The sequence below is a fragment of the Mobula birostris genome, chromosome 25 (assembly GCF_030028105.1).
Source record: "Mobula birostris isolate sMobBir1 chromosome 25, sMobBir1.hap1, whole genome shotgun sequence".
Taxonomy (NCBI): Eukaryota; Metazoa; Chordata; class Chondrichthyes; order Myliobatiformes; family Myliobatidae; genus Mobula; species Mobula birostris.
In genome coordinates this window covers 57,302,370-57,316,597 of record NC_092394.1, presented here as the reverse complement: position 1 = coordinate 57,316,597, position 14,228 = coordinate 57,302,370, and the positions used below count along the sequence as shown (strand labels likewise).

The 14,228-nt window shown below is 44.8% G+C and overlaps 1 protein-coding gene across 2 annotated transcripts in view; it reads right to left on the bottom strand.

The window, feature by feature from the left end:
- The window catches only part of upb1 (ureidopropionase, beta), a 187,753-nt gene that overhangs the window by 157,909 nt on the left and 15,616 nt on the right, over positions 1–14,228 (bottom strand). For both annotated transcript variants that reach the window (XM_072242792.1, XM_072242793.1), the window contains exon 2: positions 962–1,133. In XM_072242792.1, the coding sequence (XP_072098893.1) occupies positions 962–1,133 (172 nt within the window). The remainder of the gene's footprint in view (positions 1–961; positions 1,134–14,228) is intronic.

The following is a 14,228-nucleotide window of genomic DNA, read 5'->3' as shown; positions in this document are numbered from 1 at the left end:
CGCAGGCATCGGTCCCTCTGCGACTCCCTGGTCCACATGTCCCTCCCCACGGATCTCCCACCCGGCACTTATCCCTGCAAGCGTAAGTGCTACACCTGTCCCTACACCTCCTCTCTCACCACCATTCGGGGCCCCAAACAGACCTTCCAGGTGAGGCAACACCTCACCTGTGAGTCTGTTGGGGTCATCTGTTGCATCCAGTGCGGCCTCCTCTACATTGGTGAGACCCGACGCAGATTGGGGGACCGCTTTGTCGAGCACCTCTACTCTGTCCGCCACAACATACAGGATCTCCCGGTTGCCACCCACTTCAACTCTGCTTCACATTTCCATTCAGATATGTCCATACATGGCCCTCCTCTACTGCCACGATGAGGCTAAACTCAGGTTGGAGGAGCAACACCTCATATACCGTCTAGGTAGTCTCCAGCCCCTTGGTGTGAACATTGAATTCTCGAACTTCCGGTAATTCCCTCCCCCTCCCTTCCCCTATCCCACTCTGCCCCCTCCCCAGCTGCGTATCACCTCCCTCATGGTTCCGCCTCCTTCTACTACCCATTGTGTTTTCCCCTATTCCTTCTTCACCTTTCCTGCCTATCACCTCCCTGCTCCCCTTCCCCCACCCCTTTATCTTTCCCCTGGCACCTACCAGCCTTCTCCTTCCCACCCTCCCCCCACCTTCTTTATGGGGCCTCTGCCCCCTCCCTCTACAGTCCTGACGAAGGGTTCCGGCCCGAAACGTTGACCGATCTTTTCCACGGATGCTGCCCGACCTGCTGAGTTCCTCCAGCGTGCTGTGAGTGTCATTAAAGAAGCATAGGTTGGGCTAATCGGGTGAAACGTGTTATGATGGGAGAAGACTGATGTGCTGCCTAACTTGATATCAACAGAGTTGGAAATACCACACCCTTTATCACAAATGGGGCACCAGTTGGCTCAGTTTAAATGTTAACAGGCACACCTGCTCAGACACTGGTGAGTCAGTGGGAAGGACGATCTTGTTCTGAACAAGTCCCACTCTCACAGTGCGTGGCTGTCGGAGTTGCTCTGCGGCCGCGTCAAACCGGAAACCCTGCAGTTCAGCATCCCTCTCCCGGGATGCTGCCACAGCTTGCTCCAGCAAATCCAGCTTCCTGAAAGAAACCCAAAGCAAACGTTTATCAAATGCCAAAAGCTCGAGATTTATTTAATGAAGATGTAGAAGAATATCTTGCTTCAGCTTCATTTCCTGCATTACTTTGATCAAATGATTTAATCACATTTCAGATACCTCTCCCCCCAGCACCTTGTCCTTCCCTGTATGAATATCGTCAGGGCAGCATGCCTTCCCAGCTACCTCTGTGACATCAGCAACCGAACCCTCTCTTCCAAGTCATTAATATCAACTGTAGATAATTCAGAGCCAAGAACTAATCCTTCGAGCACTGTACTAGTTACATCTTTACAGCCTGAAACAAAGAATCATTCATTCCAACTTTCTGTCCTCTATGTGATAATCCATCTTCTATCCATGATACCTCACACTCCCCTTAAGTTTTAGTTTATATTTTGTGGCATCCTTTTGGAAATCTAAACATACTGCATTCACAGTTTGTCCTCTCTATCACCTCTGCTTCTTACTTCCTTAAGAGTTTGACCGAAGGCCAATCTGGACATTGGGAGTTTGAAGAGCAGGGGAGGTCCACTGATTGAAGATGAAAGGCAGCAGTGGGTGGCGGCAGCGAGAAGGAGCTTTGACATGCCACCAGTCAGTGTTTAGGATTCATTAGTAACAGCAAACTAAAGGAAGATGGGGCAAGCGCAGCGACCATCGTCAGAGTGGTAATCATAAGGCTTTAGCTCTTCAAGGCTTCAGTAAAGAGAGGCTTCACTCGGAGAAAGCAAAGGAAAGAAAAACTGGTCTTTTTATCTGCACAGCTAGGACAGTAGAGATGCCAGGCAGGGTAGTTGAATGCTCCTCTTGCGAGATTTGGGAAGGCAGGGAGATCTTCTGGTGTCCCTGACTACTACAATTGTGAGAAGTGCATCCAGCTGCAGCTTCTAACGAACTGCATTAAGGAGTTGGAGCTGAAACTGGATAAAATCTGGAACATTCAGGAGGCTGAAGGGTTGATAGAGAGATAGTTACACCCAAGGTGCAATACACAGGAAAGTGGATGACAGCCCGGAAGGGGAAAGGAATGAAGGAGCCATTGCAGAGCACCCCTGTGGTCATCCCCTTCAACAAGAGGTATATCACTTTGGATACTGTCAGGGGGATGACCTAACAGAAGAAAGTCACAGTGATTGTGTCTCTGCTACTGAGCCTGGCTCTGTGACTCAGAAGGGAAGATGGGGGAGAGGAGGCACACTGTGATGATGGGGGATTCATTAGTTAGGAGAACAGGCAAGTGCATCTGTGGACTCCTGAATGGTATGTTGCCTCCCAGGTGCCAGGGTCCAGAATATCTTGGATCGAGTCCTCAGAATTCTTCAGTGGGAGGGTGAACAGCCAGAGGTCGTGATCCACGTGGGTACCAATGACATGGGCAGGACGAGTGACAAAGTTCCACTTAGGGAGTCAGGGAGTTAGGTGCTAATTTAAAGAGCAGGACCTCTAGGGTTGTGATCTCAGGATTGCTACCCTTGCCACATGCTAGTGACACCAGAACTAGGAAGATTATAGAGAGGCAGGAGATGTGGCAAAGGGGTTGGTGTAGGAGGGAGGGCATAAGATTTCTGGATCACTGGGCTCTCTTCCAAGGAAGGTGGGACCTGTACAGAAGGGGTGGAATGCACCTGAACTGGAGGCGGACTAATACCCTAGCGGGAGGTCTGTTAATGCTGCACAGTGGGGTTTAAATTAGATTTTCAGGGGGATGGGAACCAGAGTGCCAGAACAGTTCGTGGAGAGGTTGTGGAGGCAGATGTTGCTAAGACCTCAAAGTCAGGAATGAAAAGATTGAGCATGGTGCAACGAGTGACCTGAGCTGCCTATATTTCAATGCAAGAAGATTTGTAGGAAAGGTGGTTAATAGTGCTGGAGATGAGAGAGCTGGTTTACAAGCAGAGGCACTCTGCTGATAGGGCAAAACTGCAGTCAATACAATAAGTTGCAATGTAAAAGGGGGACAAAATTGAAAAGATACAGGACAGAAGGTGTTGTATCTGAATGCGCACAGTATACAAGGTAGATGTACTTGGAGCACAGTTGCAGACTGGCAGGTATGATGGTGTAGGCATCACTGAATCATGGCTGATGGATTATAGTTGGAAGCTTAATGTCCAAGGATACACACTGTATCGAAAGAATAGGAAGGAAGGCAGAGCAGACAACGTTGCTCTGTAGTCAAATCATTAGAAAGAGGTGACATAGGGTGGGAAGGTGTTCAACCACTGTGGATAGAACTAAGACCATAAGAACTAAGACGTAGGAGCAGGACTAGGCCATTAGGCCCATCGAGTCTGCTGTGCCATTCCATCCTGGCTGATCCCAGATCCCACTCAACCCCACACACCTGCCTTCTCACCATATCCTTTGATGCCCTGACCGATCAGGAAACCATCAACATCCACTTTAAATACACCCACGAACTCGGCCTCCACCACAGTCTGTGGCACAGCATTCCACAGATTTACTACTCTTTGGCTAAAAAAATTCCTCTTGCATCAATTTTGAGGCTGTGCCCTCTAGTTCTGGATACCCCCACCATAGGAAACATCCTCTCCTCATCCACCCTATCTAGTCCTTTCAACATCCATAGGTTTCAATGAGATCCCCCCTCCACCGCATTCTTCTAAATTCCAGTGAGTACAGGCCCAAAGCTGCCAAATGCTCCTCATATGTTAACCCCTTCATTCCTAGAATCATACTCACGAACCTCCTCTGGACTCTCTCCAATGGCAACACTTTCCTTCTGAGATATGGAGCCCAAAACTGTTGACACTACTCCAAAAGCGAACTGACCAGTATCTTATCTCCTTGCTTTTATATTCTATTCCCCTTGAAATAAATGCCAACATTGTACTTGCCTTCTTTACCACAGACTCAACCTGTAAATTAACCTTCCAGGAGTCTTGCACAAGGACTCCCAAGTTCCTCTGCTCTTCTGGTGTTTGTACTTTGACCTCATTTAGATAATAGTCTGCACCATTGTTCCTTTTACCAAAATACATCATCATACATTTCCTAACATTGGATTCCTTCTGCCATTTTTTTGCCCATTCTTCTAAGTCCAACTGCAATTGCATTGCCTCAGCACGACCTATCCCTCCACTTATCTTTGTATCATCCACAAACTTTGCCACAAAGCCATCAATTCCATTATCTAAATCATTGACAAACAATGTGAAAAGTAGCGGTCCTCATACTGACCCCTGAGGAACACCACTAGTCACTGGCAGGCAACCAGAAAAGGCACCCTTTATCCCCAATTAGGGAATGTTAAGGAACTGCAAGGGTAAAAAGACCCTGATGGGATTTGTATACACACCCTCAAACAGTAGTAAGGATATGACCTACAAACTACAATGGAAGATAGAAAATAGATATCAAAATGGCAATGTTACAATAGTCATGGGGGACTTTAATATGCAGGAACACTGGGAAAATCAGGTTGGTGCTGGCTTACAGGAGGGAGAATTCTAGAGTGCCTTTGAGGTGTCTTTTTGAAGAAGCTCAGAGTTGAGCTCACCAGAGGATCTGCTATTCTGGATTGGGTGTTGTGCAATGAACCAAAATTGATTAGAGAGCTTAAGGTAGAAGAAACCTTAGGAGCAAGTGATCATAATATGATCAAATTCACCCTGAAATTTGAGAAAGAGAAGCTAAAGTCAGATGTATCAGTATTACAGTGGAATAAAGGGAATTACAGAGGCATAAGAGAGGAGTTGGTCAGAATTGATTGGAAAAGAACATTGGCAGGGATGACACAGAGAGCAATAGCTGGAGTTTCTGGGAGCAATTTGAAAGGCACAGGATATGTACATCCCAAAGAGGAACAAGTATTCTAAGGGAAAGGTGGCTGACAAGAGAAGTCAAAGCCAACATAAAACCAAAGAGAGGGCATATGGGAAGTTAGAGGTTTGGGAAGCTTTTCAAAACCAACAGAGGGCAACCATAAAAGTTATTAAAAAGGTAATGATGGAATACGAAAGTAAACTAGCCAATAATATTAAAGAGGATACCGAAAGTTTCTTCAGATACATAAAGTGTAAAAGAGAGGTGAGTGTGGATATTGGACTGCTGGAAAATGATGCTGGAGAGATAGTAATGAGGGACATAGTGGATGAACTGAATAAGTATTTTGCATCAATCTTCACTGTGGAAAACACTAGCAGTATGGTGGAAGTTCCAGGTGTGCGAAGTTACTGTAACTAGAGAGAAGATTCTTGGGAAACTGAAAAGTCTTAAGATAGATAAATCACCTGAACCAGATGGTGTACACCCCAGAGTTCTGAAAGAGATGGCTGAAGACATTGTGGGGAAATTAGTAATGATCTTGAAGAATCACTGGAGCCTTGACTGGTTCCGCAAGACTGGAAAATTGCAAATGTCACTCCTCTCTTCAAAAAGGCAAAGAGGCAGAAGAAAGGAAACTATAGACCAGTTAATGTGACTTTAGTAGTTGGGAAGATGTTGGAGTTGATTATTAAGGATGCGGCCTCATGGTACTTGGAGGCACATGATAAAATAGGCCTGAGTTTCCTCAAGGGAAAATCTTGCTTGACAAATCTATTGGAATTCTTTGAAAAAATAACAACAGGATAGACAAAGGAGAATCAGCTGATGTGTATTGGATTTTCAGAAGGCCTTTGACAAGGTGCCACACATGAGGCTGATTAACAAGCTACGAGCCCATGGTATTACAAGAAAGATTCAAGCGTGGATAAAGCAGTGGGTAATTGGCAGGAGGCAAAGAGTAAGAATACAGGGAGCCTTTTCTGACTGGCTGCCAGTGAATAGTGGTGTTCCACAGAGGTCTGTGTTAGGACAGATTTTTTTTACATTATATGTCAATGATTTGGATGAGGCAATTGATGTCTTTGTTACAAAGTTTGCAGACAATATGACGATAGATGGAGGGGCATGTACTTCTGAGGAAAAATAGAGGCTACAGAAGGACTTTGACAGATTAGGAAAATAGACAAAGAAGTGGCAGATGGACTACAGTGTTGGGAAGTACGTGGTCATGTACTTTGGTAGAAAAAAATGAAAGGATTGACTATTTTCTAAATGGAGAAAAAAATACAAAAAACTGAGATGCAAAGGGATTTGGGAATCCTTGTGCAGGGTTCCCTGAAGGCTGATTTGCAGGTTGAATCTGTGGTGAGGAAGGCAAATGCAATGTTAGCATTCATTTCAAGAGGACAAGAATATAAAGTAAGGATGTAATGTTGAGACTTTATAAAGCACTGGTGAGGACTCACTTGGAGTATTGTGAGCAGCTTTGTGCTCCTTATCTTAGAAAGGGTGCACTGAAACTAGAGACAGTTCAAAGGAGACTCACAAAACTGATTCCGGGATTGAGTGGCTTGTCATATGAAGAGCGTTTGATGGTTCTGGGCTGTATTCATAGAAACATTTCATAAAAAACCTCCAGCACAATACAGGCCCTTCAGCCCACAAAGCTGTGCCGAACATGTCCATACCTTCGAACTACCTCGGCTTACCCATAGCCCTCTATATTTCGAAGCTCCATGTACATATCCAGGAGTCTCTTAAAAGACCCTGTCGTTTCCGCCTCCACCACTGCCACTGGCAGCCTATTCCATGCACTCATCACTCTCTGCGTAAAAAACTTCTCCACTGTACCTACTTCCAAGTACCTTAAAACTGTGCCCTCTCGTGCTAGCCATTTCAGCCCTGGGAAAAAGCCTCTGACTATCCACATGATCAATGCCTCTCATCATCTTATACACCTCTATCAGGTCATCTCTCATCCTCCGTCGCTCCAAGGAGAAAAGGGTGTATTCACTCTACCTATTCCCATAAGGCATGCTCCCCAATCCAGGCAAAATCCTGGTAAATCTCCTCTGCACCCTTTCTATGGTTTCCACGTCCTTCCTGTAGTGAGGTGACCAGAATTGAGCATAATACTCCAAGTGGGGTCTGACCAGGGTCCTATATAGCTGCAACATTACCTCTCAGCTCTTAAACTCCATCCCACGATTGATGAAGGCCAATGCACCGTATGCCTTCTTAACCACAGAGTCAACCTGCACAGCAGCTTTGAGTGTCCTATGGACTCGGACCCCAAGATCCCTCTGATCCTTCACACTGCCAAGAGTCTTACCATTAATGCTATATTCTTCCATCATATTTGACCTACCAAAATGAACTACCTCACACTTATCTGAGTTGAACTCCATCTGCCACTTCTCAGCCCAGTTTTGCACCCTATCAATGTTCTACTGTAACCTCTGACAGCCCTCCCCACTATCCACAACACACCCAACCTTTGCATCATCAGCAAATGTACTAACCCATCCCTCCACCTCCTCATCCAGGTCATTTATAAAAATCACAAAGAGTAGGGGTCCCAGAACAGATCCCTTTGCCTTCTGTGGTCATGCCAGTCCTGGATCCACAAAGCAATGTCCCCTTGGATCCCATGCCTCCTTACTTTCTCAATAAGCCTTGCATGGGGTACCTTATCAAATGCCTTGCTGAAATCCAATGCTACATCGCCACATCTACAGCCCTACCCTTCATCAATGTGTTTAGTCGCATCCTCATAAAATTCACTCAGGCTTGTAAGGCACGACCTGCCTTTGACAAAGCCCTGCTGACTATTCCTAATCATATTATGCCTCTCCAAATGTTCACAAATCTTGCCTCTCAGGATCTTCTCCATCAACTTAACAACCAGTGAATTAAGACTCACTGGCCTATAATTTCCTGGGCTATCTCTACTCCCTTTCTTGATTAAGGGAACAACAACTGCAACCCTCCAATCCTCCGGAACCGCTCCCGTCCTCATTGATGATGCAAAGATCATCACCAGAGGCTCAGTAATCTCCTCCCTCGCTTCCCACAGTAGCCTGGGGTACATCCCATTTGGTCCCAGTGACTTATCCAACTTGATGCTTTCCAAAATCTCCTGCACATCCTCTTTCTTAATATCTACATGCTCAAGCTTTCCAGTCTGCTGCAAGTCATCTTTACAATTGCCAAGATCCTTTTCCATAGTGAATACTGAAGCAAAGTATTCATTAAGTACCTCTGCTATCTCCTCAGGTTCCATATACACTTTTCCACTGTCACACTTGATTGGTCCTATTCTCTCACGTCTTATCCTCTTGCTCTTCACATACTTGTAGAATGCCTTGGGGTCTTCCTTAATCCTGTCCACCAAGGCCTTCTCATGGCCACTTCCGGCTCTCCTAATTTCATTCTTAAACTCCTTCCCGCTAGCTATATAATCTTCTAGATCTCTATCATTACCAAGTTTATTGAACCTTTCGTAAGCTCTTCTTTTCTTCTTGACTAGATTTACAACAGCCAGCATTTGAATTCAGAAGAAGAAGGGGTGACCTCTTTGAAACCTAACAAATGGTGAAAGGCCTTGATAGACTGGATGTGGGGAGGATGTTTCCTAAGGTGGGATAGTCCAAGTTCAGAGTTCACAGCCTCAGAACAGATGGCATCATAGAAACATAGAAAATAGGTGCAGGAGTAGGCCATTCGGCCCTTCGAGCCTGCACCGCCATTTATTATGATCATGGCTGATCATCCAACTCAGAACCCTGCACCAGCCTTCCCTCCATACCCCCTGATCCCTTTAGCCACAAGGGCCATATCTAACTCCCTCTTAAATATAGCCAATAAACTGGCCTCAACTGTATCCTGTGGCAGAGAATTCCACAGATTCACCACTCTCTGTGTGAAGAAGTTTTTCCTAATCTCAGTCCTAAAAGGCTTCCCCCTTATCCTCAAACTGTGACCCCTCGTTCTGGACTTCCCCAACATCGGGAACAATCTTCCTGCATCTAGCCTGTCCAATCCCTTTAGGATTTTATACGTTTCAATCAGATCCCCCCTCAATCTTCTAAATTCCAACGAGTACAAGCCTAGTTCATCCAGTCTTTCTTCATATGAAAGTCCTGCCATCCCAGGAATCAATCTGGTGAACCTTCTTTGTACTCCCTCTATGGCAAGGATGTCTTTCCTCAGATTAGGGGACCAAAACTGCACACAATACTCCAGGTGTGGCCTCACCAAGGCCTTGTACAACTGCAGTAGTACCTCCCTGCTCCTGTACTCCAATCCTCTCGCTATAAATGCCAGCATACCATTCGCCTTTTTCACCACCTGCTGTACCTGCATGCCCACTTTCAATGACTGGTGTATAATGACACCCAGGTCTCGTTGCACCTCCCCTTTTCCTAATCGGCCACCATTCAGATAATAATCTGTTTATCTATTTTTGCCACCAAAGTGGGTAACTTCACATTTATCCACATTAAATTGCATCTACTATGAATTTGCCCACTCATCCAACCTATCCAAGTCACCCTGCATCCTCTTAGCATCCTCCTCACAGCTAACACTGCCACCCAGCTTCGTGTCATCCGCAAACTTGGAGATGCTGCATTTAATTTCCTCATCCAAGTCATTAATATATATTGTAAACAACTGGGGTCCCAGCACTGAGCCTTGCGGTACCCCACTAGTCACTGCCTGCCATTCTGAAAAGGTCCCATTTATTCCCACTCTTTGCTTCCTGTCTGCTAACCAATTCTCTATCCACATCAATACCTTACCCCGAATACCGTGTGCTTTAAGTTTGCACACTAATCTCCTGTGTGGGACCTTGTCAAAAGCCTTTTGAAAATCCAAATATACCACATCCACTGGTTCTCCCCTATCCACTCTACTAGTTACATCCTCAAAAAATTCTATGAGATTCGTCAGACATGATTTTCCTTTCACAAATCCATGCTGACTTTGTCCGATGATTTCACTGCTTTCCAAATGTGCTGTTATCACATCTTTGATAACTGACTCCAGCAGTTTCCCCACCACCGACGTTAGCCTAACCGGTCTATAATTCCCCGGTTTCTCTCTCCCTCCTTTTTTAAAAAGAGGGGTTACATTAGCCGCTCTCCAATCCTCCAAAACAAAGATGAGGAGGATTTTCTTTAGCCAGAGAGTGATGAATCTGTAGAATTATTTCCCACAGGCAGCTGTGGAGGCCAAATCTTTATGTATACTTAAGGCAGAGGTTGATAGATTCTTGATTGGTCAGGGCATGAAGGGACATGGGGAGAAGGCAAGATTGGGACTGTGAGGAAAACTGGATTAGCCATGATGAAAAAGCGGAGCAGACTTGATGGGCCAAATGGCCTAATTCTGCTCCTATATCTTACAGTCTTAAACTCTCAAAAATATTCAAACAATTTTCCTTTCTTGAAGCCACGTGGACTTTGTTTGAAAGCATTCAGGAAGAGGAAGTTGAGGGAGCACACAAAGGGCCTCATTAAGGGATCAACAGTGAAAACAGCCAGCAGTTTCAAGTTCCTTGCTATGAACATCTCTGAAGATCTATCCGAGGCCCAACGTATTGATGCAATTACAAAGAAGGCAAACTGGCAGCTGTACTTCATTGGAAGTTTGAGGAAAATTGGTATGTCACCAAAGACTCTAAAAAATGTTTCTACAGTAGAGAGTATTCAGACTGGTTGCAACATCACCCGGTATGGAGGGGCCACTGCACACGTTCAGAGAAAGCTGCAGAGCATTGTAAACTCAGCCCGTTTCATCATGGGCATCAGCTTTGCCACCATCGAGGACATTGTCAAAAGAAGATATCTCAAAAAGGCAGCATCCATCTATCTGTGAGGCTGCAGGTCTCCCAGACTTCCCACACCTTACACAAAGAAAGTAACACTGAAACCTGGAATCATTCTAACTGCTCTAACTATGCCCTAACAGAAAGGAAAAGCAGAAACTCACCAGTTACTTACCTCACCACTCCAACAATGGCTGCTCCGCTTGCCCCTGTCTGATTTTAATTCACCCTTACTGATGAATCCCAATCAAACTCCGAAAACTGCCGCGAAGTGCTCCTTTTAAAATCTTCAATCACAGACCCGTGTGAAGACGCCTCTTCTTCTCATCCTCCCATTCAATGACTGCCGCAGTTCAATCTCAAAGCCGAAGGGGATCAATATCCTCACAGGCAGGTTTGCTGGCACTGTTCGGAAGGGTTTAAACAACTTGGCAAGGGGATGGGAACTGGAGTGATAGGGTTGAGGATGGGACAGTTGGTTGGCAGTGTGTACTGAGACTGCCAGCAGGAACAGGCTGATGATACGGCAAAATTGCAATCAGCAGGATGAATTGCAATGTAAAAGGGAGACAAAATCAAAAAGGGTGATGAATACAGGACTGAAGATGTTATACTTGAATGCACACAATATATGGAATAAGGTAGATGAACTTGTAGCACGGTTAGAGATTGGCTGGTATAACATTGTAGGCATCACTGAGTCGTGGCTAAGGGAAGATTATAGCTGTGAGCTTAACAACCAAGGTTACAGAGGGAGTGGTGTGGCTCTGTTGGTAAAAAATGAAATTGAATCCTTTCAAAGAGGTGACATAGGATCAGAAGGTATAGAATCCTTGTGAGTTCGGCTAAGAAACTGCAAGGGAGTTATATACAGGCCTTGGACAGTAGCCAGGATGTGGGCTACAAATTACAAAGTGACATAGAAAACTTGTCAAAAGGGAAAAATTATGATGGTCATGAGGGATTTCAATACGCAGGCAGATTGGGAAAATCAAGTTGGTGCTGGATCCAAAGAGGGGTAATTTGTAGAATGCCTACATAATGCTCTGGTTAAGATTTTTACTGCTATGTTGTAGTTATTGAATTTTAACAGTTCTGTAAGAGAAATCTGTTCTGCTTTCAGCCTGTATGGGTTTGAGCTGAGATACAGAGACTACAGTGCCTAACGGCGACTCCTTTTCCTTTTTTCTTTCTTTCCTTTAATAAAAGAGGACTGCATGTCCTCATAATCTCATCTAATCTAACTGTTTGCTTAAGTTAACATTCTAAAATATACTGCTTTATCAGTGTACAATCTGTTACTTCTTGCCAATGGGTGATTGCAGGGGGCAGTAAATCACACTGCGTTCACACAAACCATAGTTTGGGTGGGCGAGACATCCCAACCTCTTGGATTTCGCAGGATCAAAGTCATAAACACCTAGATGTACAAAGCCCAAGAAAGGTGGGTTTCTCGCCGCAGAGTCCAGTGGCCGTTAGTGAGAGGCTAATGAGCCACATTTCCAGAGACACTCAGAAAAAGGGGTTTCACCTACAAGATGGCTTTTTAGAGCAACTTGTGGTTGAGCACACTAGGGGAACAGCTATCCTGGACTGGGTGCTGTACAATGAACTGGAATTGATATGAGTACTTACGGCAAAGGAACCTGTAGGGGCCAGTGATCATATGATTAAATTTACCCTGCAATTTGAGAGGGAGAAGCTAAAGTCAGATGTATCAGTTTTACTGTAGAGGAAAGGGCATTACACAGGCATGAGAGTGTAGCAGGCCAAAGTTGATTGGAAGAGAACACTAGCAGGGTTGATGGCACAGCAGCAATAGATGGTGTTTCTGGGAGCAATTTGGAAGGTGCAGGATAGATAAGTCCCAAAGATGACGAAGTATTCTAAAGGCAGGATGATGTAATGTGGCTGACGAGGGAAGTCAAAGCAAACATAAAGGGCAAAGAGATGGCATATAATAGAGCAAAAATTAGCGGGAAGTTAGAGGATTGGGAAGCTTTTAAAAACTGACAGAAGGCAACTAAAGAAAAATAATAAAGACAGAGAAGATGGCATACGAAGTTAAGCTAGCCAATAATATTAAAGAGGGTACCAAACATTTCTTCAGATATATAAAGAGTAAAAGACATCAGACCGCTGGAAAATGCAGCTGGATAAGTAGTACTGGGGGAAAAAGGAAATGGCGAATAAATTGAGTAAGTACTTTCCATCAGTCTTCACTATGGAAGACACTAGCAGTATGGTGGAAGATCAAGAGTGTCAGTGGGCAGAGGTGAGTGAAGTTGCCATTACTAGGGAGAATGTTCTTGGGAAACCGAAAGGTCTGAAGGTAGATAAATGACCTGGACCAGATAGATTGGGAACTGGAGTGAGGGACTCAGGACTGTCAGATTGTCAGGAAGGGCAGGCAGATGATAGGAAATAATTGCAGTCAGCAGGGTAAGTATTAGTGCATTCGGGATGCAGAATCAAAAACGGTAGCAAATACAGTACTCAAAGTGTTATATCTCAATACATGGAGGATCCTGTTGTACTTTTACAGATTATCAGGTATGATGCTGCAGCCATCACTGGATCATGGCTGAAGGATGGTTGTAGTTGGGAGCTGAATGTCCAAGGTTACACTTGTTTCAGCGGGATAGGAAGGTTGGCAGATGGGGTGGGGTGGCTCTGCTGGTAAAGAATGACATCAGATCATTAGAAAGGATCAGAAGATGTTGAATCCTTGTGGGTTAAGTTAAGAAACTGCAAAGGTAAATGGACCCTGATGACAGTTATATACAGTCCACCCAACAGTAGCTGGGATGTGAACCACAGATTACAACAGGAAATGAAAAGGCGTGTCAAAAGGGCAACGTTATGATAGCCATGAGAGTTTTCAACATAAATGTTGATTGGGAAAATCAGGTTGGAAATGGATCTCAAGAGAGTGTTTGTTTAAAGGCCTACGAGACAGCTTTTTAGAGCAGTTTGTCGTTGAGGGTTATCATACAAGGTATGTTTGATAGCTCTGGGTCTGTACTCACTGGAATTTAGAAGGATGAAACTTTTTGAAGATTGAAAGGCCTGAGCAACTCTAAGTCAATCTAACATTTCCCTTCATGTTTCTATCACTCATGTACCTACCTAAGAGTTTCTTAAATGTCCCTTATGTATCTGCCTCTACCACCACCCCAGGCATTGCATCCAATCCACTCTGTGTAAAACAACACCTTTAGCATTCCCCTATACTCTCCTCCAATCACATAAAAATTATGCCCCTCGTATTAGCCACTTTCGCCCTGGGAAAAAGTCTCTCAGTCTCCACTTCACCTACCGGAGCTCCCTAATAAAAAGCAATTGGATGTATGTTCATAGTCTTCTGCTGCTGTTGCCCATCCACTTTAAGGTCTGGCCTGGTGTGCCTTCAGAAATTCTCTTCTGCACACCACTGTTGTAACATATGATTACCTG